The sequence below is a fragment of the Apostichopus japonicus genome, chromosome 22 (assembly GCF_037975245.1).
Source record: "Apostichopus japonicus isolate 1M-3 chromosome 22, ASM3797524v1, whole genome shotgun sequence".
Taxonomy (NCBI): domain Eukaryota; kingdom Metazoa; phylum Echinodermata; class Holothuroidea; order Aspidochirotida; family Stichopodidae; genus Apostichopus; species Apostichopus japonicus.
The window spans coordinates 14,083,498-14,105,118 of NC_092582.1; the positions used below are offsets into that span (position 1 = coordinate 14,083,498).

At 39.5% G+C, this 21,621-nt stretch overlaps 2 protein-coding genes across 3 annotated transcripts; both read left to right on the plus strand.

The window, feature by feature from the left end:
- The first annotated feature begins 902 nt into the window (after positions 1 to 902).
- On the plus strand, positions 903 to 3,877 carry LOC139964361 (uncharacterized). Its single transcript, XM_071965905.1, has one exon. It carries the CDS (start codon positions 1,098 to 1,100, stop codon positions 2,496 to 2,498), a length of 1,401 nt encoding a protein of 466 aa, XP_071822006.1. The 5' UTR covers positions 903 to 1,097; the 3' UTR covers positions 2,499 to 3,877.
- A 2,448-nt stretch (positions 3,878 to 6,325) lies between these two features.
- Positions 6,326 to 20,181, plus strand: LOC139963395 (mechanosensory protein 2-like). 2 transcript variants are annotated; one of them, XM_071964111.1, is made up of 6 exons: positions 6,326 to 6,574; positions 9,521 to 9,624; positions 15,043 to 15,198; positions 15,837 to 16,096; positions 17,381 to 17,459; positions 17,980 to 20,181. In XM_071964111.1, the coding sequence occupies exons 1-6, from the start codon at positions 6,520 to 6,522 to the stop codon at positions 18,163 to 18,165; spliced, it is 840 nt and encodes a 279-aa protein (XP_071820212.1). In that variant the 5' UTR covers positions 6,326 to 6,519; the 3' UTR covers positions 18,166 to 20,181. The 2 variants fall into 2 exon arrangements, with proteins under 2 accessions (XP_071820212.1, XP_071820213.1); XM_071964112.1 differs by lacking the exon at positions 9,521 to 9,624 and having other exon boundaries at positions 6,329 to 6,574.
- The last annotated feature ends 1,440 nt before the right edge of the window (positions 20,182 to 21,621 follow it).

Consider the following 21,621-nt stretch of genomic DNA (forward strand, 5'->3'; position numbering starts at 1 on the left):
TACATTTTATTGTAGGACTATGATTCTCAATGCCCACTTATGCTTTCTTCTTGCCCTTCCCCACCCCTCATCCCATAGAGTAATGATGAACTCCAAAAGAAAAGATTAAGTCCTTTAGACCCTGGATATACAGCTAAACTAGATCACATTGATACACTGTCATCCCATTTCATCCAAACTGTAACCAGGGTGATGGTTGTCTGGAGCAAATATATGCTTGTCATCCCCAGAAAAGAATGTTTTGGGGAATCCTCTCCTACATAATCCATATGTTAGCACACACAAAGTGGTTAGTACCGTCATAGAGGCACCGCGTACGTACACAGAAATTCATACTACATAGCTAGGCTTGTATATATCTGCTGTAATCATATGCAGTATAATATAACCAAGAGTACATGTGGTAAGCGAAGGAGAGCATACTTAGCCTGTAGGTATGTATTCGAAAATGCGGCTACACTTATTAGACAACTTATTTTAAGTTGCAGGAGGTAACCTGCCAATCTATTGCCGGTTGCTCACAAACTTTGGATATGCAGTTGCACTATACATAACATCCCATATGCCTTCCTTTTTTTCGCAAAAACTCCCTTAGGCTAATGTACAAAGAAATGTGTTATAAAAGTGACAAATACAACGCACGAAACCGACTTTTTCTTTTCAAATTTCCGTCCATATGAATACAATTGCATCAGACGGAAGCGCTGTGTCAACTAGCTTAGTAATGCAGCATGTTTCTACACGCAACGTTATACGTACAAGTCGTAAACTTGTGTACAATGACGTTGTGATATTAGGGAGTTTCCCGATTCCGCTTCAGCCAATCCGGTCTTCGGAAAATGATGTCATCATATAAACCTGGGTTTGTTGCGTTATACTGTACTGTTGCAAAATTCATATGCAACCGCGGAAATTATTGGCCTATATAAGTTTAAACACGTAACTAACCTACAGGCATCTTGTTTCCCAACTGTCAGGTGTAAAACATGGTATTTACCACCAGCTCCTCTTGTAAACTTGAGCTTTATCGTCTGCAAAATTAGATTATAAGCTTGGTATACGTTTTGCCGCTGAAAAGAGAAACAGAATTAATCGTCATGGAGTCAGTACTACGATCTGATTGTACTGAATGTGCCTTCAAAGACCTGTCTGGTGAATCAGAAGCATCACAATGCTTCGAGGAGACTGAATTTCCAGCACTTAGCAACAACAACAATTCACTGTCAGAGGAATTTCAAAGAGGACGACGAAATCTGCCTCCACCTTTCTCTGGCAGACGGAAACAATGGAAGCGCCGTAAGCAAAATATTACGAAGAAATCGCAAATGACTGGCAACAAACCTCGTACGATATATTACAGACCTGCTGACGATTTGTGGTCTTTTTCGTTTCGGGGAATATTGGAGAGAAGTATTTCTAGAGGTGAAATACCTGTGTGGGAAAGCCATGTTACTCGAATAGACGATGCAGAGTGGGAACTAGATTACCTTAACTACGAAGAAGACGAATATTTCTGCAGCGGAATTAAAAAGGGAGGTCAAAGGTCAAAAAGGGGAAACAAGAGATATACAGCTATTTCGCAACTCCGTGAAAAGTGTCTACGGGAAGAAAATATTTTATCGATTAAATTTCGAAGGAAGAAAGTATTTATAAAGAGTGACGTTTCATACCGTCGGGACAAAAGGAAGACTTATTTGGTAGAAAATTGGGGAAGACAGAAGCAAAATGTTGAAAATGATCTCCGTTCTCGAGGATTAACGCGTGCAGTAGTTACCACGGCGCAACATATTGATATTTCAGCATTGCAAGAGGCGATGCCCACTACAGCAAGTCAACAAAGGAAATTAAGGAACGCGAAGAGGGTAAAATTGTGTGACGAATTTAACTCAAATTGTAGTAAGACAGTCATTTCAACCAATGGGAAGGAACGACTTAAGCCTCGCTGGAAGGTTAAAGGTCAAAAACCCCTTGAGCCTCAGCCTCAGAAATATGAACTTCACCAAAATAATATTAAGCTTTTGGAAACCGGTTCGGAAGAAAATGTATTGCAACAGCTTATAAATATTCAACACCGTGAGCTCACACCTGAAGATTATGAAGTTCTGCTACGATTGGATGAATCAGTCGCTCCGAAAACTGTAGATAATATTAAGCTATTGGATACTGGTTCGGAAGAAAATGTATTGCTACAGCTTATAAATATTCAACACCGTGAGCTCACACCTGAAGATTATGAATTACTGGTCGGATTAGATGAAACAGTGGCTCCGAAAACTATAGATAGACACTGTTTGGAGAAACTAATGGTCGTCGCGATCGACGAACAATTATTGGAGAACATTTCAGAAGCGTCTTGTTCTGTCTGCCTCGATGAACTTTGTGCTGGACAGAGGCTGAAATATTTACCGTGCGGACATTTTTATCATGAAAACTGCATAGATAATTGGTTACTTAGCTGTGATACCAAATGTCCATTGGACGGAATCGCGGTTAGCTAACGAAACGTATATATTGATTTATATAATGTAGTTAACTGATGATGCATAAAGGCAAGGGCGTTGGGGCCCAATTTGATTGGGGGGGGGGGGGGCTGTAACGGCTTGCCCGAAAAATATAACCAAAATTTTACGCGCGCTCCGCGCGTGTTTAACATGTTAATGTGCATATTTAATAGGCATGCATCGGTTATTACATCTCATGCATATAACATTCATTCATTTGCCGTGTTATTACCCTTTCATGTTGGTTATAATTATTGGGGAAATCGTTACAATAATAATGATAATAATAATACAAGTTTAACAATTGAAAAAACACATTGCAATTTTTTAGGTGCCCGAAAAATTCTCAGCATATTGAATATTATTTGAGTATATATGGAATATCATACCCGAATAACTATGTCAATGGTTAACGGAAATGTGTACATTTATTTCTTTTGTATAGAGATAATCAGTTTATACTGAAGATTTTTAATCAGTGTATGAAGACTCCTGGTAAACGAACTATGTGGAGCCTACAATGTTACCTACTCGTATATGTTATGGAAACTTAATTAATACATTTCTTCATTCCAACTGAGACAACTGTATGTGGACATGTCATGTGACTCAAACATAAAAGCACTGGCTAATATTTTTCAAGACCTTGGTGCATATCTATCAGGTCCGTAGCCAGGCTGTGTCTTTGTCTTCCACCCCACCCCACCCCCAGGTTAATGCTTCACACCCCCCCTCCATCTGGGCCACCATCATGTCGATATAAACTTCACAAGTTACTGGACACGAGTATTGTGCCTCTCCTTAAACTGATGGTGCTTCTGGCCTTAAATTGCACCTCCAAGTCAGAATTTATGGCCACAGGCCCGCTCGCGACTTTTTTTTATATCCCAAACAGGTTTGCAATTACAGAGTTTTCCGACAATCAGATTGCTCGTGACGTCAGCATCAGTATTGACCATCGCTTCGAAATTCGAAAACATGCACTGAGGGCTTTCTGGTACTGGCCCAACAAACATTTCGCCCAACTGCCATTTCGCCCAACCAGCCTGGTCATTTCGCCCAACCGGCATGGTCATTTTTGGAAATGACCAGGCTGGTTGGGCGAAATGGTCGTTGGGCGAAGTGACCTGCTTCCCACTGAGTTACACACTGACACTTAATTAAGTCTATATATATATATATATATATATATATATATATATAAATGTGTGTAGGAACTGCATGTTTGTATCGTCAGCTTTGAAGCTTGATATATGCATGAGAGGACAGTATTGCGTGCGCGTGCATTTAGCTGTTGGAAATTGTCCTGCAACTGTCTGATTGAATACAAGGAGGTTATATGCCCTACCACAATGCAAAAAAAAAAACAATTATAATTGTTGAAATGTCACTATATTTCGAAACAAAAACGGTAATAGTAATAAAAAATAAAAAATTGACAATGAAACATTTGTGCATTGGATCGATTTCATTCATGATGCCATAAGTTTGAACGTGCTCTATGGAATGGCTTGACACTCACATTTTATGCTCAGCTGCCTATTTGCAAACTGTTCCCATTATAGTATAGGAACAGCATAGGCTTTACCGCAACGCCCCTTGTGATGTGCGTGTTTTATATCATTTTTTAAACTCAGCAATATTTTGTTGCATTGAGGAGTAAACAAAAAGTAATTAAACGAGTAATTTGCAAAAGGAAGACGACAAAATATGTTGCCGATCGGAGGGTTCAAAATGTAATTACTATGACATTTTCAAGAATACGTTGTCCTGGAAAGTTACCAATCACGCTGCAAAATGCAGCACTTTGTTGAGAAAGAAATAGCAACGAACATAACATTTCTCATGCGTTAGTAATATGTGACATTAGGGCTTGTATACGCTTCCATACAATCCTACCCTGTCAGTAGATTCTGTTAGATCAGGCGAAGGGGGGGGGGGGGGGGCGGCTTCCAGTAGGTCCTTGGTTAGGAACACCAGCAAACAACATATTTTCCCTATATAATAAGGGATCATTACTATGAGTGAGTCAACGAATATGGTAGGCCGCATGGGAAGTAATTGCTGAATGATGTCCGACATAACTGCTGAATTAGTATGTCCGACATAAATTCGGAATTATGTCGGACATAATTCAGCAATCATGTCGGACATAATTCAGCAATTATTTCCCATGCGGTCTACCATAAACGAAGACTGGTGGCGGTACCGAACGGCATTATAATTATTGGGGTGTCATGCATTTCGTCAGTTTTTTATTGCTCCATTGAGTTTCACACTAAATTCGCCACTTACCAAATTAGCTAATGCATATAGAAGTGTTAAACTGATATGTCCTACCCATGATATGATAGTTAATGACTTGAACTATCATTGTACATACAAGTTAAATTTACTTTCAATGAACGTTTTGAAGAGGTAAAAGTTTAGTATGGTATTCCCAGGCCAGTTCTCGTTGCGGAATTTTCCCATGCTTACATATACGACACCGGCGTAATTTTGAAGTGTCGGCATGTTGTGCCCCTACCACCATGTTGCATTCATTTTGCTGTGAATCAACCCCCATCGCCCCTGGTACTTCCAAGCGAGGCCATTTAGCCTCATTAGAGGTTTTGTGCGTTTTGGCGAACAATTACACACACACACTTACTCTCTCTCTAGTTTTTGTGTCTCCAGTTGTTTTTGTGTTTTTTTTGGGGGGGGGGAGGGGGGGGTCCTTCAGTTTCTTTCTCCTATATAGGGTCCTTGATGGGGACTTGAGTGTCCCTCCTAATCTTTTTTTCTACTAAATTAAACTAAACTAAACTAAACTCTCTCTTCCAAAATGAACTTTGGAAAAAGACTTCCTCGTAGTTAGAACGTCAATAGAGGGAGTACTTTCTACGCATGGCATGTACTGTAGGTTACTTGAAGGAAGTAGTAACCGGAGGCCGTAAAAAACGTAAAGGATTCAATGGAAATTTTCTTGTCATACCTATTTTTATCTTATGACGGTTGACGTAAGTCCTGCCAAAAAACACCTTTTCAAAATGTAAATGGAGTACTGGTTGTGATATCAGTTTAGGTCTAATGCATTTGCCATAGGTTTAACTTCCTTGTTATCACAAAGGTTTTGCACATGTTTGTTCACTTAATATACTACGGAATCGTTCAAAGAACTAATCCTAAGAATGTGTTTTTATTAAAGTTGTAAGCAGCCTAACACTAAATACCAGGCTTTTGCCTACACTGTGATAAATAAGGACGTACACTATCGTCTGGCAATATCTAGAATATCCTCATGAATATTTTCAAACAAAACCCAGATTATTATCAAACGATAATAATCAGAAAAAGGCAATAATATTGGCACATTTTAATAAAACTTGTAGTTAAATTAGTGCATTTAAGAAACTAAATCAAAGCTACATAATGATATTTGTCGTTTAAGACTCTTCTTTTTTTAAGCCATCTTTTTACCAAAACACCCTGTCACTGCTCTTCAATACTAGGCAATGTCGTATTTTTGTTTAGTTTAGTAGGGAAGAAAATAATCAGGAAGGAAATCCAGTCTCCACCAAGGACCCTATGTAAAACAAATTAATACAGAGACCTCAAATCCTCACAAACCTTCTTCCTCATTCTTAAAACCGTGGATCTTTTTCCTTTCTTTTTTTTTTCTTAATTTTCTTTTGAAGGACGCACTGAAGTTTTCTAAGCTTCCGTACTAAAACTACTCTACAATTTGCATGATATTTTTGTTGACGTAGTACAAAGGCGTTTTTATATTTTCAGATCTGACATACATATATGCTATGTGTGTATTATCGAGCTTAGTTACCTATTAGATTTCAATACGAACGCAGACGGTATATAGAAAGTGCGTGATCGATCCTACAGTATTTTACACTGTAAACATTTTCAGAAGCGCATTAACAAGCCATTGGCACTAATAAGTGACAGCAAATCTGTCCAAGATTTGTTAAAACTGCGATATTTCTAATACTTTTTGTATTTATCGAAAATTACAAAGATCGTCATGTCGGCGGAAGACAAAGGACCAGGCAACAGTTACACCTCGCCACAGGAAAATGGTGAGAAATAAAAGCATTTCCATGTATAGCAGCATAACACCGAAAACTAGTACTAGAAATAGGCCTAGCCTAGGCCTAGTAGTACCTACCAACCTTTTAAGTCTAACATTACATTAAGTTAAACGTAAATTTATAGGACCTTAGCCTTGGCGTAACCTTTTTCTCTCAGGGTTACCGTTAGACAAGTCGTAGCCCTATTGGTTACATCTAAACGGTTGGATTTTGCATGATAATCTTATTCATAGCCATGCAACTCTGTTTTTACTCTGTTGGCTAGAGTTCCTAGTCAAGCCTACAACTACAAAGTACAATATGATTATGAATAGGCCTAGTAGAAATAAGAAGGTATGCAGTTATGGCTAAGTTAGGAAAACTGCACAGTCCAGTGTACAACTAGTATTTGCCTAGGTGTAGGTTAGTATTAACTTTTATAAGGTATCTATTACTGTACAGTTGGCCTCCTACCAGTTGTGACCAGGGCTCGAATTTCGTTATTTCTAGGGCAGGCCAACTGGCCTTGGAATACATGTTTTTGGGGAGGGCATCAAGGCCAGTGGGGAGGGCAGCAAGGCCAACGCTGAAATTGTGAGCAGGGCACCAAGGCCACTTTGAAAAATGATGCGAAGAATGTCTCAATGGCCCCCCCCCCCCCCAAAAAAAAAAAACATCATCGGCGAAAATATGCTCGAACTTTCATGATCATACCCGGACCCGCTACGGTTTGGGTCCTCAAACCGCCGCGTAACACTCCTCCATGAAACAGCATTATTATTATGAAATTCATACACAACGCCGAAACACTGTCGATAATACAACTTAACTGCATATGCTTCCAGTGTACAACTCTCCACTACATAATTATACGGTCTTCCGACTCCCGCCTGAAATTGGGTGTACTTGTAATTGCCAATAGTGACACACCCTCCTGAAATAATCCTGTGTAACTTGACTCTACTGGGAATTTCCCAGATTCTACCAATCACCTCGCATTCATGTAGTTGTTAAGCCAATAAGCGAGCACGATTCTGTGACGTCAATCAGCCAAAGCTGTATAATGGTACTACTGTGTGCAGGTGTGGTTTGACCGTAGCTGGTACTGGTTGTAAACTTTTTCGAACTTTCTTTCAATTTACGATAAATACAGGTATGTTATACATACATATACGTGAATGATATGGTTAGGAAGCTAAACATGTTCTCTCTCAGAATATGATGATTTTGTTCACATTGTTGTCCCTGGAATAATTTCTTCGCGATTCTAGAAACACTGTATTGCATTACGACTGAATTTCCCACTGAACTACGTTACGAAACTGCAATGATAGCCCGCGGAGCGGTCGTATATTAATCAGTTGGATAGGCTCACATTCGTGTACCGTTAGAATGCGGTACGTTTTCACACCAACTACCAAGGTCAGTACTGTGATGATGTTCAATTTTCGATCACAGTTCGTTATTCACGTCCTGTGACCGCGATACGCTAGCATGCTCTTCATCATTTTCCGCGAATAATAGCCACGCTTTTTCGGAACATATGATTCGTTTTTTTGTCATTCTCAAAGTCGCATTTGTCCAATGCCTATTCCTGCAAAAGGCACGGAGGCCAATGGGTAAAAAGGGCAAGGCCAGTACTGGCCTTGATAGTAGTAATTTTCCCTTGGGCATCGCGGCCAGTGGCGAGGGCATCCGCGGCCATGGCCGCACTGGCCGCCGTGCAAGTACGCAATATAAGTCTGTATATAAGTAATTATATGCATAAATGTGTCTGTAAATATACAAAGTAAGAAATGAAACGATTAGGAGGAGATATCACCTCTATATATTTAAAAGGAAGGAAAGAGCACAATCTCCGCCCTCCCCCCCCCCCCACCCCTCCTTTCCACACATGTTTGAAATATTTCGTTGTACAATTGGTCCAACACAAGCTTGCCTCCTTCCATCAATTGACAGGTCATTGTGTGAATCTTAACACACAGATTAGGATTCTGAGATTTCGATACTTTAATAATACTCAACCCATTAACTTTATAATACTTTTAAGTTTATAATCTATATGCAATTTACAATGTTCCCTATAAAAATACATTTATGACTGGTAACGACTTAGCACTGCACTTCCTATATGACATTTCTGGTCCACCGCCAACTTTCTCAGGGCTTCCCCAGTCTTGATCTACCGAACCCTAATATTCAGCAGGATGTAAAATGAGACGAGAGAAATTGTAACAGTATTGGGTGCCTGCTTGTAAGTTGTAACTATTCTTTAATTGGCGGAATAGTTGAATTGTAACCACCAAATTTGTATACTGTAAGATATGCTTTTTATAAAACAAAATTTTAAAAAGAAAACACATACAGTAGTGGCGTTTTCCTGTTTAATTTGTCTTAATTACCCATTTCATTCTACATTTTCCCTCAGTACTGCCCCAAAATGATATTGTATACAATAGCCGATCATTACACACAAGTTGCTTCGCCAAAGCCTCCCTGTAAATACTGTACAACGCCTCATCAAATGCCGACTATATCTAATTTTTGCAGTATTTTTCTAATATAATATAATAATATACTGTAGCTCTCGTATAGTATAATTTACAAAGTAATTACTATTTGAGAAGAAGTTATTCCTCTTGTGCAGAATAAAATTTAGGGTAACATGTGTAAACGACATGAAATTTTGACACTGGTATAATTCCATGATTATTCTTTGTCTGACCCTATTCTGTTCCGTAAATCGAATTATACAAGAGATGTATGCCTGAATGGCTCATACAGAAAGTGAATATAAGTGATGGTATCATAAAGTACCGTAGTACTTTAGTAGTGTAAAATGAACGTAACGTCAAAATTTGAGAACTTTAATATTTACTCGATACTGCCAGAGATAATACAAGAAGAAAAACATTCTGAACAGTATTAAATATTTTTTCTCAACGCTTTTCACAGATGATGATGGCACAGCCAACAGCATCTGTATTATGGCCCTCATGGCCATATCCTACATACTAGTCATCTGCACGTTTCCCTTCTCTCTGTGCTTCATCATCAAGGTTTGTGGTTAAATTGTATTTGTACAATATCTTTTCTTCTTCTCTACCAGCTAAACATTGTCTTTCAAAGCCAATCATATTTTTTTCTATGACTGGTTTACAGTATACGTTTGGTTGCACCTACTGTACATACTCATAATGCAGTATTGCCTTTTGAGCAGAGGTCTATTACATTGAGTGGTATCTATCTCGTTTTGGGAGGATTACATGCTGCATGGCTTGGTAAGAGTGTTGTTAATCTACATTATGACCCAGCGCAACATGCAGCTGGTAGTAGGATGACAGCTCGGGTCTTGGAGACAATGATATCTGTGGGACTCCATTTGGAAGTCTTTATTGCTTCTTAATAATACAGTATACGATGCAACTGATACTGTATATCAGTGGCGGAGATTTCTTGTCAGAAGTGGGGGGGGGGGGGGGGTTGCAGGCCATTGATGAAATAAAAAGTCATAACTGCTGGCTCACTATCTAAGTGGAGCGCCACCATAAGTTGGCGCGAAGTGCACAAGAATTTTTTGGCAAATATTGCCTCCCAGATTGCAGTAAATGGCACTGCCCAGGCCTTGAAAAGCTGCATTTAACCAGGGGCGTATGCAGGATTTTCTAACCCGGGGGGCGCGTATTACTATCTAAGCGGAGCGCCACCATTGGTTGGCGCTCCGCGTACAAGCAAATTTCTGGTTTTGGTACCCCCAGATCACCGGAAATGGCACTTCTCGGGCTTGAAACTGACCAACCATATGTACAATTTTGCCTGAGAACCAAGTTTTTTCCAAATACTTTTTTCTCATCTAACCTTTTTGAAGATTGTCACCAGTCACATCACGTTCGACTTCATCACATATCCTGTGGATCATTGCTTTTGTAGGTGATTCTTCATCGCGGCCCACAATATCCGTCAGCCCCACTGTTCAGAATTTGAAAATTCACAATTCTCGTGAATAAATTCACTTCAAAACATACCCATAATGTTGCACAAAATATCATCTATGGACAACCGATATAGAAAAACCTCCTTCAAACCCTAACAGACGGGTCAAAAATTGCACGAGTATGATGAAGTATGATGAAGAATGTTGGTTAGGGAATTTTCGAAAATTCAGACGGCTACTAAAAAATTTCGTTGAAGGAAATAAAAATATACCAGATATTTCCGAAACCGAACACTACACACATCGACAGTTTTGAGCATGGGCGCAGATCAGTCTTGGATAATGGTGGGGACGCGTGTCTGTTCTATGACACTATCTAAGCGGAGCGCGACAGTGGGTTCGCGCGTAGCGTGGGATTTTTTTGGGCAAATATACCTCCCAGATCGCCGGAAATAACACTTCCCAGACCTAATGATGCTCCTAAACCTCCTTAAGTTTTAGATCTCATGGCTTAGAAATTTAGTTTGGAGAAATACATGGGCGTCTGCAGAAAGAAAATCAGGGACAAATAATCCAAGTAGACTTTTGTATATACGATGGGTCTGGGGTCCTCTCCCAGAAAACAAATATAGACTGCCGTAAATGCGATTTCCGTCCTATATTTAACAACTGTGGATAAAATACAATAAAATGAGAACTGCTGCATGTCATTTGCACAATGCTGGATCAAACTGCGCCAAAGTTCAATACAGGGGAACTTGAAATGCAGCTATTGGTCAAGACAAATTGGTGGGGCCACGGTATATCATGTCCCCACTACTGAAAAAGTTGGTGGGGACGCGTCCCGCTGTCCTCACCAGGATCTGCGCCCATGGTTTGGAGGCTGTTTATCGTGGAACGTTTGCTTTACAAGCTTTACAAATTCGAATAATTTTGTCACTGTTCCTCTTTCTCTTCCCGTTTTCTTGCCGTATTTTCTACTCCATCCTTTTCTCCTTTTCTATCTTTCTTCTTTTTCTTTTCCTTCCTTCACCTCGTTGAAGTTGGCATGTGTATACAGTTTCAAAGCTATTCAACAGCAACAAAACGTTATTTTGTGTATGTCTGTTGTGGGTGAAGTTAGCGCTATGAGCTACAAGTTCCAATGCGCAAGGTGGGGGAAAGGGGCTAGAAATAATGTGTGGGTCAATTCTAACTCGGTTTTCGGTCGTTAATTGTTGATGTAGCCTACCAGGTAAAAGGTTGAAATGACTTTAACAATTTCAAATTAATAATTTGATTTATTATGCCATTTGGAGCACATAACATAGGCTATAACAGAACATTACTGGCAAAAACTAGGGGGGGTTGATTGTGTGGGCCAACCCCCCCCCCTCTTCAAAAAGTGGGGGGGTTAAAACCCCCCAACCCCCCCTGTTTCTCCGCCACTGCTGTATATGATATTTATCCTATATGAACAGGGCTGCAGTTATGCCACAGTTATGGATTTACTATATCACATTATAAGAAATGATAGTGCACGTTCTGAATTGCACAACAGCAAGAGAGGCAAATGGAATATTTTGGCCCGCTGTAACTTGCGCTTTTGCTGTTATGGGAAGCAAAATATTTGGTCGTTTTAACCAACCAAGGATGGGGCAAGGATTGCAAATGGACATCACAGTATCTCTGTTAGTGGTACTGTATGCACCTATCAAGGTGACAGCATGTTATTGCCAGAAGTCAAGATTTCTACTATACTCATCAGCAGTCATGTGATACATTGCTTCAATTGACTGCGTGATGAACCCACGCATTGTTAATTCAAAGCCAACGTATGTACACAGCTTGTCAATTACCACCTTTCTCAGTGAAACCTCATGACCGTATCGACGACTTGTGAACTGCATGATATTTTAAACTGGCATTGTAATGTGGATTTTGAGATATATATGCTGTACCATTGTTTGCTTCCCTTTTTTCTTTAATATAAGAACTACCAAAGTATAAAACCAAACACCACACATTCCACTGTATACACTTACAGAGCTGATTGTGGCTTCCTAGCCTGATACTTATGATACACCGAACTTGTTAGTTCCAATTTGCACTGGATATTGAAATAGCTACAGATGAGCAAAGCTTTAAGAATGTCTTTGTTTGTTTGTACTTTAAAGTTTTCTCTTGTTACTTTTTCTGACCCAGATTGTGGGTTTTGTCATCAAAGTCTTATAAATACTGTATAACCCATTCTCTGTATTTCTATTGTACTTGTATACTATACAGCTCTTTAGGTTTTGTATGGTTTCCAAAATGGCATCCCATTTCGACTGAATGAATAATTCCACCTATTTACTTCGCTCCTTGCTTACCTGTCTTCCCACAACCTTAGCACTCTCGTTCTATGAACTGGTAACCTATTATAAGTGTGCGCCCTCTATGACTATTGGATTCTGCTATAACTATTGGGGTCTGCATCATCAGCATCTAATTGGTTTCAGTTTCCATGTAAGGGTTTTTGGGTTGAGATCCGAGAGGATCCATTTGATTGAAAGATTTTCTTGCCCCTGCTTCTACGTCTGTATCTTGGATGTTTTTCCTTCAGATGTATTTGTGTGTAACTTCGGCCCACGTTGAGTCCTTAGAGATGGAAAATGGAAATGTAAGAATCTACAAAGCAAATAAAGTGAATCATAGTGTACTGTTCATTGTAAGTCGGCTGATCTTCCGTGCACTAAGCCCCAGATCGCAGAATCTCAGTAGGCTGACCCTCAGTCGGCAGAACTTCGGTAGGCTGACACTCAGTCGGAAGAATAAGCAAAATAAGCAAACGATAAATGGCTCTTTTCGTCTACGTACAGCTCAGGAATATTTGTTGCACACTATCTGCTTCTCCTCCACTTCGTAAACCCGACCGTCCGGATACACTGCTCTTCTTAAGGTGTTCATTAGATTCAACCCCGGCGCCAGTGGATAGGAGGAGATGTGCCTGTGAGTCTGCCTCCCTATGGTTTTTCCTCACTGTCGGCCCTTTCGATTTCACGCTCTGCAGACACATATCTGAACGGCGAACCAAGGTATACAAGCTGTACGTGGAGGGTTGGCTATCTTGTTGATCTTTGAAGCCTGGGAGGACTGGGATTGATGATTTCGGTTGGCAGGTCTTTGACTTGGGCTTTATCCGTCTTGTTAGTGGGCTCCCCGTCACTTTTGAAATGCCTTCCAACTTCTCTCGTTCAACGACCTCGTCACCCTTCTTCGGCATTTTGCGGCTCTCGTTCTATGAATAGGATTTGCTTTACCTCCCATCATTGGATTTACGTACTGTGTCTCTTGGCTGATGATTGGTCGGTTTGCTGTCTCCGCTATTCTTCCGCTCGTCTCCAATACTCCTTCCTTCACATCTCTACACATGTTTCAGAGAATCTTCCTTCCCTTGAGACCGGAACTCGTGGCAGCAATTACATTCAAACATCTTCCGCTCATGCTCCGACTCGGCATGGATTTAACAGCACAATAAAAACAATTGGTAATCATGAAGAGGGCAGTAAGCACATCGATTTCGGTCTCACACACACACACAAAACCCACCACGATTATACCTCAATTCACTTCCCTTTATTAACACGTTAACAATGCGGTTTCTCATTATCTAAATGAAGCCGTATCTCTGTGGTTCCCTGCGCTTTCTTCTTGGACGTCCGGAATTTCGTAACGGTTCACGGCTCTCTCCATTCCTTCCTTCGACGCCCTTTTTTCGGGGACTTTCTTTTCACCTCTTGTAATCATCGTTCCTCACATACTCGCGGGTACCTGTTTCTTCATTCCTTGTAATGGGGATTGAATCAACCTTTTTCGCACCGAAGTCATCTTACTGCGGTGTTCTGTAGGATGCAAGGAATGGCTTAACCCATGCTGGTTCGTCCTCCACATATTTAAGCAGTCGATTGCGGTGCACTAGCTTTGGCTTCTTATGTGGACCCATAGTCACCCTGAATAACACATTGTTTATCCTTTTAAGGACAATGTCTTGGCCTTGCCTAGTCGGTGGAACTTCGAGGTTGACCCCTTTTTAACAGCAGGTGTGTATAACAAAATTAGATCTCCCTTGTTGTAAGTCCGATCGGACGCTTTGCGGTCAACTCTTGATGACTGCCTGTCCGCCGCAAGCCTTAGTCGCTCTCGAACTTGTTTATGCGTCCCTCGAATCTTCTCCTCCAGCTGTTCGATATAGGCAGGATAAGCCTAAAAAATGTCATGCGAATAAAAAACTGTATAAAACAACCTCAAAATACATGTCCCTGTTTCCGAGCTGTTTTTGTAAAGATTCAAAGCTTTGGATTATGTCATTAAATTTCCGAGGCTTGAAAGCTTGTAAACATACCGTAATTGTTGGATCACTTTCTTTCAGCAAGAATGTAAAAGGTATGGTATTATAAGGTGTAGTCTCAATTTTGTCTCGAAGCCAAGTTCTATATTGAGCAATGAAAACTTGATTTATAAGCCCAGGTTATAAAACATTAAAAACAAAATCTATTTGTTTTATCATCTTGCAAATGTATAGGTTGTGCAGGAATACGAGAGAGCTGTCATTTTCAGGATGGGGCGCCTGCTCCCTGGACCAGCCAAAGGACCGGGTGTTTTCTTCATACTACCCTGCATTGACACCTTCCGGACAGTGGACCTTAGGACGGTGTCTTTTGATGTGCCACCTCAGGAGGTATGATTGTACAACATGTGAAACTATTATTTTTAAATTCACACCACAGCAACTAAATGTACCTGGATTTCTAGTTAGACTCACAAGATGAACTACTTACTTGTTATAGATATTGTGTCGCTGGTAAATAACTGCAAAAATCTGCCCTTGATTTTGTGGTCAAACCTTTTAGATATATGCCATGCCGTTCCCCAGTGAAGGCCATCGGTTGATATAACGTTAGATCAAGTCTATATCTCAGCTCCATGTATTGCGTACATGATTGAAATAACTCCCAATTCGTTGATGAAGTATTAATGTGCTTGTAAACACGATATCTCAAGAAGGAAAGCTTGGGAGGACCTCATATATAGTGTGTTAAGAACCACATTGAGTACAAGAAGCTTATTGTTTTTGTTTGAAGTCAAAGATCATTTGGGGTCACCAGGGGTCAAATTGTGTAAACCTTTTAAACACGATATCTCAAGATGGAAGTATGGGCAGACTCTATATTTAGTGTGTAGAATTACCACATTACGTAAAAGAAGCCTATTGTTTTTGGTGGAGGTCAAAGGTCATTTTGCGTCACCTGCTGATGTTACATCATCGACACCACAATGAATTTTTGCATTCTGGTTTTTATTTCTTATCCTGTATAGATTTTGTCCAAGGATAGTGTAACCATCGCTGTGGATGCCGTGGTGTATTCCAGGGTCTCTAATCCCACCATTTCCATCACCAACGTGGAGAATTACAAACGCAGCACGGAGTTACTCGCTCAGACTACTCTGCGAAACATCCTTGGTACCAAATCCCTGGGAGAGATCCTGTCAGATCGGGAACAAATCAGCCACAGCATTCAGTCCATCCTGGATGAAGCCACCGACCCCTGGGGCGTCAAAGTGGAACGAGTCGAAGTGTAAGTTTCCCCGCTCAGGTTTTTTTTGGGAAAGTTTGGGTCAAATATTTGGTATTCGTCGTACGCGAGACGAGTGTCAAACGATCCAAGATGGGTTCCGTCTATCGACTTCTGCTCTCCTCGTTACCACGAGTTACCGATATTACAGTTGAAACAAGTTGTGCTATACCTTACACTTTTAATTACTTCTGAGCATTTGACTGGTGAAATATTAGAGCTCTGAATATGACTGAAGTGTAACAGGAATTTCTAGATTATTATTTTTCTTTCTTTGCTGGATCTAAGCTAGTTGACGTTTCTTGCAGAGAGGTCATTTACACAAGTTACTCCCGTCTCAGCTTCGAATATATGACAGTCTGATAGATTCTACTGTCTGTTTGGCTCTGAAGCTTTCCCCCAATGGTTGTAATTGTCTATATAGATCCTCTTGGTCTGCATAAAGTTAGTATCCAATTATGTGTGAATATGTTTGGTATGGTGAAAAATAACTTTGCGTTGCTAGTTCCAGGGAGTTTATGATATATATGCATGGATCGGTCACAAGGTTTGTGGAATTGCTTCAAATATTTACTGTTTTTTGTTTATAGTTCCCAACTTTTCATTGAAGGAGAAATATCAATAATGAAAGACACACACACAATAAGAGGGGGGGGGGGATTACATGCAGCCTAGAGCTAATGAATTGTGATATTTTGCAAACATTCCAAATATGACACGTTTCAAGGGTAAACTAAGTAAATAGTTAATATTTGAAAAGACAGAATTTGCGGATTTCCTGTTGCCCTGTTGACATTGCAGAATAACTCAACCAAGTCCCTTTTACTGGATGAGAGCAATTTGCATGAGCTCAAACTTTCTTAATTAAACATATAAGAAGAGTGTTTGTTATGGGCTTGTTAACAGTAGTGGTTAGGTTTGAAAAAAAGTAGAGAAATATTTGAAACTTAAAAGAGTTATAGGTGGATGAAGGTGTTTACTAATATCAGCCCCAAACCATCCTCAGAATTTGGAGCCAGATTCTTCTGTTAAATGTGGAAATCCATCAATCAAGAACTGTTTTACAGGCAACGTAAATTGTTCCCATCATTTCCATTGCTGGGACTACCAGTCCGTGTACCCCGTAGGAGGTCATTGAACGGTGCACCAAGTGTACCTCCACTTTATACTTCTGATTATAAAGAAGGACCTATTGAAATGTTTCAGTTGTCCAGAATAATTTTAAAACGATGGAAATGGGTACACTTAGCGTCTCTCTTATTTTCTTTCAATTTGTTCAACAAACAGGAAGGATGTCCGGTTGCCAGTTCAATTGCAGCGTGCTATGGCTAGTGAGGCAGAAGCTAGCCGTGAAGCCCGTGCGAAGGTAAGTGTTCATCACTTGAAGTGGAACGTTAGTAGAGCAATTACAATGGACTCCCACATGCCTACCTTTGCGAAAGCCGATACGTCCTGTGGCAAAAGGGAACCCGAAACAAGCAAGTGTGATGTAATAGAAACACAACTACAATTTGTTCTTCCCCATTTTTTCCCCCTTAGAAGGAGATCCCTCAGCATATGAAACCACTCATGTCAAGTGTTATTGTATGTAAGCTTTACAAACCCCTGTAGGGAAATATGTAACTGTAACCAGTCTAACTTCACCATAGAGTGTTAACCACTCATGTTAAGTGGTATTGTATAGGCTTTACAACCCCTGTAGTGAAGTTTGGAACTGTAACCAGTCTAACTTCAACATAGACTGTGAAAACCACTCATGTTAAGTGGTATTGTATAAGCTTTACAAACGCTGGTAGTGATATATGGAACTGTAACCAGTCTAATTTCACCATAGAGTGTTAACAATTTCAAAAAAAGAGACAATTTCGTTTGCTTCTAATCATTAGGTCATTGCCGCCGAAGGTGAACAGAACGCTTCGAGAGCCTTGAAGGAAGCAGCTGACGTGATCGCCCAGTCTCCATCAGCCCTGCAGCTTCGTTACCTGCAAACTCTGAACACCATTTCGGCTGAGAAGAACTCCACAATCATCTTCCCACTGCCGATTGAGATGATGGCCAAGTGGACCAAGTAGTGTTTAGTGTTAACGCAACTTCTACTAACATATAGTAAGGTGATGGGTTGGGGGGAGGGGTGGGGGTAGAATAGTTAAATCATTTTAATGCACAAATATGTTAGCCTCAGACTGTATTTTTCAATCGGTGCTGGGTGAGGTTGCAGAAGAACATGAAGACAATAGGATGGGAACATTGGGAACCTGTTTTTTCTTAATGAAGATTGTCTTTCATAACTTAAACACAAATATATCAGCTACTTTGTGAAAGTACAGCTTTCAAAATCCAGAGTTTCAACTGTCTGTAAGAAACCTGGAAACAGTTTATGATAGATTTTCGATTGCCATCCAACATTTTCTAGGTCTTGAAACAAGTTGACCTTGACGGATCTAAATTACTATTGTTAAGCAATTAAAATGAAAAAAAAAAAACATGGTTTATCACTTTGAAAATGAGTGAATAATAACTAAGAAAAATTGAAATTATCCCAAAGGTTGTGAAAAGTTTCATTTTGTTTTAACATTCTTACATTGCACAACGTCGTTAGCCAACAAAATTTGGTCAACGTAAATGTCTCCATGGTCAATTATTTTGTCCAATGTTTTTAATCCATTGCCCAAATTTTCCGACTGAGTTAAAGCGTCGCAGTTGAGAGTAACCAAGCTTTTCAAAATGACAGTTGAGGGATCATCAGCTGAACATTTATAAATGATAGGTTTTATGTTTCTCCATACACCCCTTTGCTTTTGCCTCAAGTGCATGAATTTCCACTATAATTTAGCCTACAATGTTTACACAGTTCTAATTTATATCTGACCTTTCTTAACAAATGCATTGTTCTGTATCTTAAAAAGAGGGAAACTGGTATCTGGTGCATGTTTTATTTAGATATTTTATTTACGTAGAACCACGTCATGAAATCAATGTACCTCAAGATCATTCTGGAGATACCTTATAATCAAGTAAATTGTATTTCCTGTGTATCTTTTCTTGTTAAATTGTAATCTACATTTAGCCAGTGAGTCGTCAAATCGGGAGGGATAGGGTGGGGGAAAAAAGATGATCAAGACAAAATTGAAGTAACTCTATTTGTCAAGTTGTTGATGATTATTGATTCATATGAAAAAAAGTTGGCCATTTTATATTTGACAGGTTCTTTGTAACTTTTTTGGATGTAAACTTGGAGGGTTGAACCCGAGTGAAATGAAAATGGTGCACCTGTCATATTTAATGATGGGTGTCGTCTTTTAGGAGGGCGCTTAAATGTAAGAGATTATCAACTGAACGTACTCACATATTGAAAATCAAAGAATGTCTTCAATGGATCCAATAATAGCCTTGGAGTCGTTCTTAAACTTGAATAAGAATATTACCATAGTCTTGATGTTTTTTTAAATTACAAAGTAACTAAATCAAAATTCCAAAAAAAAAAGAAAGAAACATTGAGAAATCAAAGGTGTCTTTATTTTGCTCTCTCTTTTCCATTCTCTTTTTGTGGCCATTGAATGTTTGAAAAAGTGTGGGATTGTAAAACAGAGATATATATGCTTACAGAATAAGGCAAAATTGACTTTATATTACAACACTAAATCGCTATTTCTCCAAGCACACCACATCTTATAAACATGGGAGTATAAAGTTTATTGAAAATTGATTCAATTGATGTTCGGTATCTCATTTCCAAATCGTCATGTTCACGTACACACATCCAGTCCGTCTGCATTTTAGGAGGTGGAAATGGGAGGTTGGGGGGGGGCATTGGGAGGAGTTGTTGGGGGGCAGGTTAGTTGACCATCATTATTGGACCTACTTCTTCACTATTACAACACCATCTTGTTAGTTATATAAAGTAAAACCGGTCTTGCCATCTTTCTGGGTTATCAGATTTTGTTTTGATATTCTATTCTGGCATCCATTCCTTGCTGTTGAATGCCTCACATGTTACCCACGACGTGAACTTGTGAAGACCTCTTCTGATTTATTTCCCTTTCTTTTCTTGTTTTATTTCATGGAAGATTAGATGTCATCAAATTACACATGCTTCTCTATCGTTTGGTAGTTTGTATGTTTTTGTTTCATTTTTTTTTTAATACATGCTTGATGGTAAGAGCCCTCCTTCTAAAAAGTTTCGATCGAATGCTCAACTGTCATTTGAAATTCAAAACACCTCGTTAAATATTCTTCCTTACATGACAAGTTTGCCCTATTGAATGGGCCGACAAGGAAAGTCTTGAACACAAAAAAATATGTATTGTGTTCTTGTATTATAACATTACTTTGTGCTTTACATGGAAAGACAAAGTGTGGGCGCATTTTCAGTTATTAGACCAGTTACGTTATAAGGACTCAACATTTCTAAGCAAAAAAGGCTGTCTGATTGAATACAAGGAGGTTATATGCCCTACCACAATGCAAAATAAAAAACTCAATTATAATTGTTGAAATGTCACTATATTTTGAAAGAAAATTCAACGACTGTCTGTTATACAATTTTTGGCAAATATTCAAATGATAAGCTACTGACCGATAAACCTCATAATATGTAGTTGTTACAGTCGTTTTGTTGTTGTCCAAAAATACACTGTAGTTTTAGCTAACACAGTGCATGGCGACGATTAAGAGCTGCGAACGGTAATAGGCTTTACCTCAACGCCCCTTGTGAATTTTTTATTTTTTTTATTTTTAACTCAGCAATATTTTGTTGCACTGAGGAATAAACAAAGAAGTAATTAACAAGTAATTTGCAAAAGGAAGAAGAAAATATGTTGCCGATCGGAGGGTTCAAAATGTAATTACTCTGACATTTTCAATAATTCGTTGTCCTGGAAAGTTATCAATCACACTGCAAAATGCAGCACTTTGATGAGAAAGAAATAACACCGAAATTAACATTTCTCATGCCTTACTTGTTTGTGACATGAGGTCTCTTATACGCTTCCGTACAATCAATATCCTGTTATTGACAGTAGATTTTGTTAGATCAGATGAGAGGGGGGGGGGGGGCAGTAGGACCTTGGTTAGATCGACCAGCAAACAACTTATTTTCCCTGTATAATAATGGATCAGTACTATGAGTGAGCCAACGAGAACTGTTTGCGGTACCGAACGGCATTATAATTATTGGGGTATCATGCATTCGTCACTGTTTTTTATTGATCCATCGAGTTTCATACTAAATTCACCACTTTCCAAAAATCTGCATACAAAAGTGTTTAACTGATATGTCCTACCCATGATATGATAGTTAATGACTTGAACTGTCATTGTACATACAAGTTAAATTTACTCACCATGAACGTTTTGAAGCGGTAAAAGTTTAGCATGATATTCCCAAGCCAGCTCTCGCTGCGAATGTTCAATGTAAATATATACGCCACTGGCGTAATTTTGAAGTGTCCGCATTTCGTGCCCCCCCCCCCCCCCATGTTGCATTCATTTTGATGTGAATCAAACCCCATCGATCGCCCCTGGTACTT

What these genes read in the sequence shown, in the direction of transcription:
- LOC139963395 (XM_071964111.1), top strand. Translation starts at nt 6,520, where the DNA reads ATGTCGGCGGAAGACAAAGGACCAGGCAACAGTTACACCTCGCCACAG. An exon ending in TTGATGTGCCACCTCAGGAG is followed by an intron (nt 15,199 to 15,836) that starts GTATGATTGTAC and finishes TATCCTGTATAG; the next exon opens with ATTTTGTCCAAGGATAGTGT. An exon ending in GCCGTGAAGCCCGTGCGAAG is followed by an intron (nt 17,460 to 17,979) that starts GTAAGTGTTCAT and finishes TCTAATCATTAG; the next exon opens with GTCATTGCCGCCGAAGGTGA.
- LOC139964361 (XM_071965905.1), top strand. Translation starts at nt 1,098, where the DNA reads ATGGAGTCAGTACTACGATCTGATTGTACTGAATGTGCCTTCAAAGAC.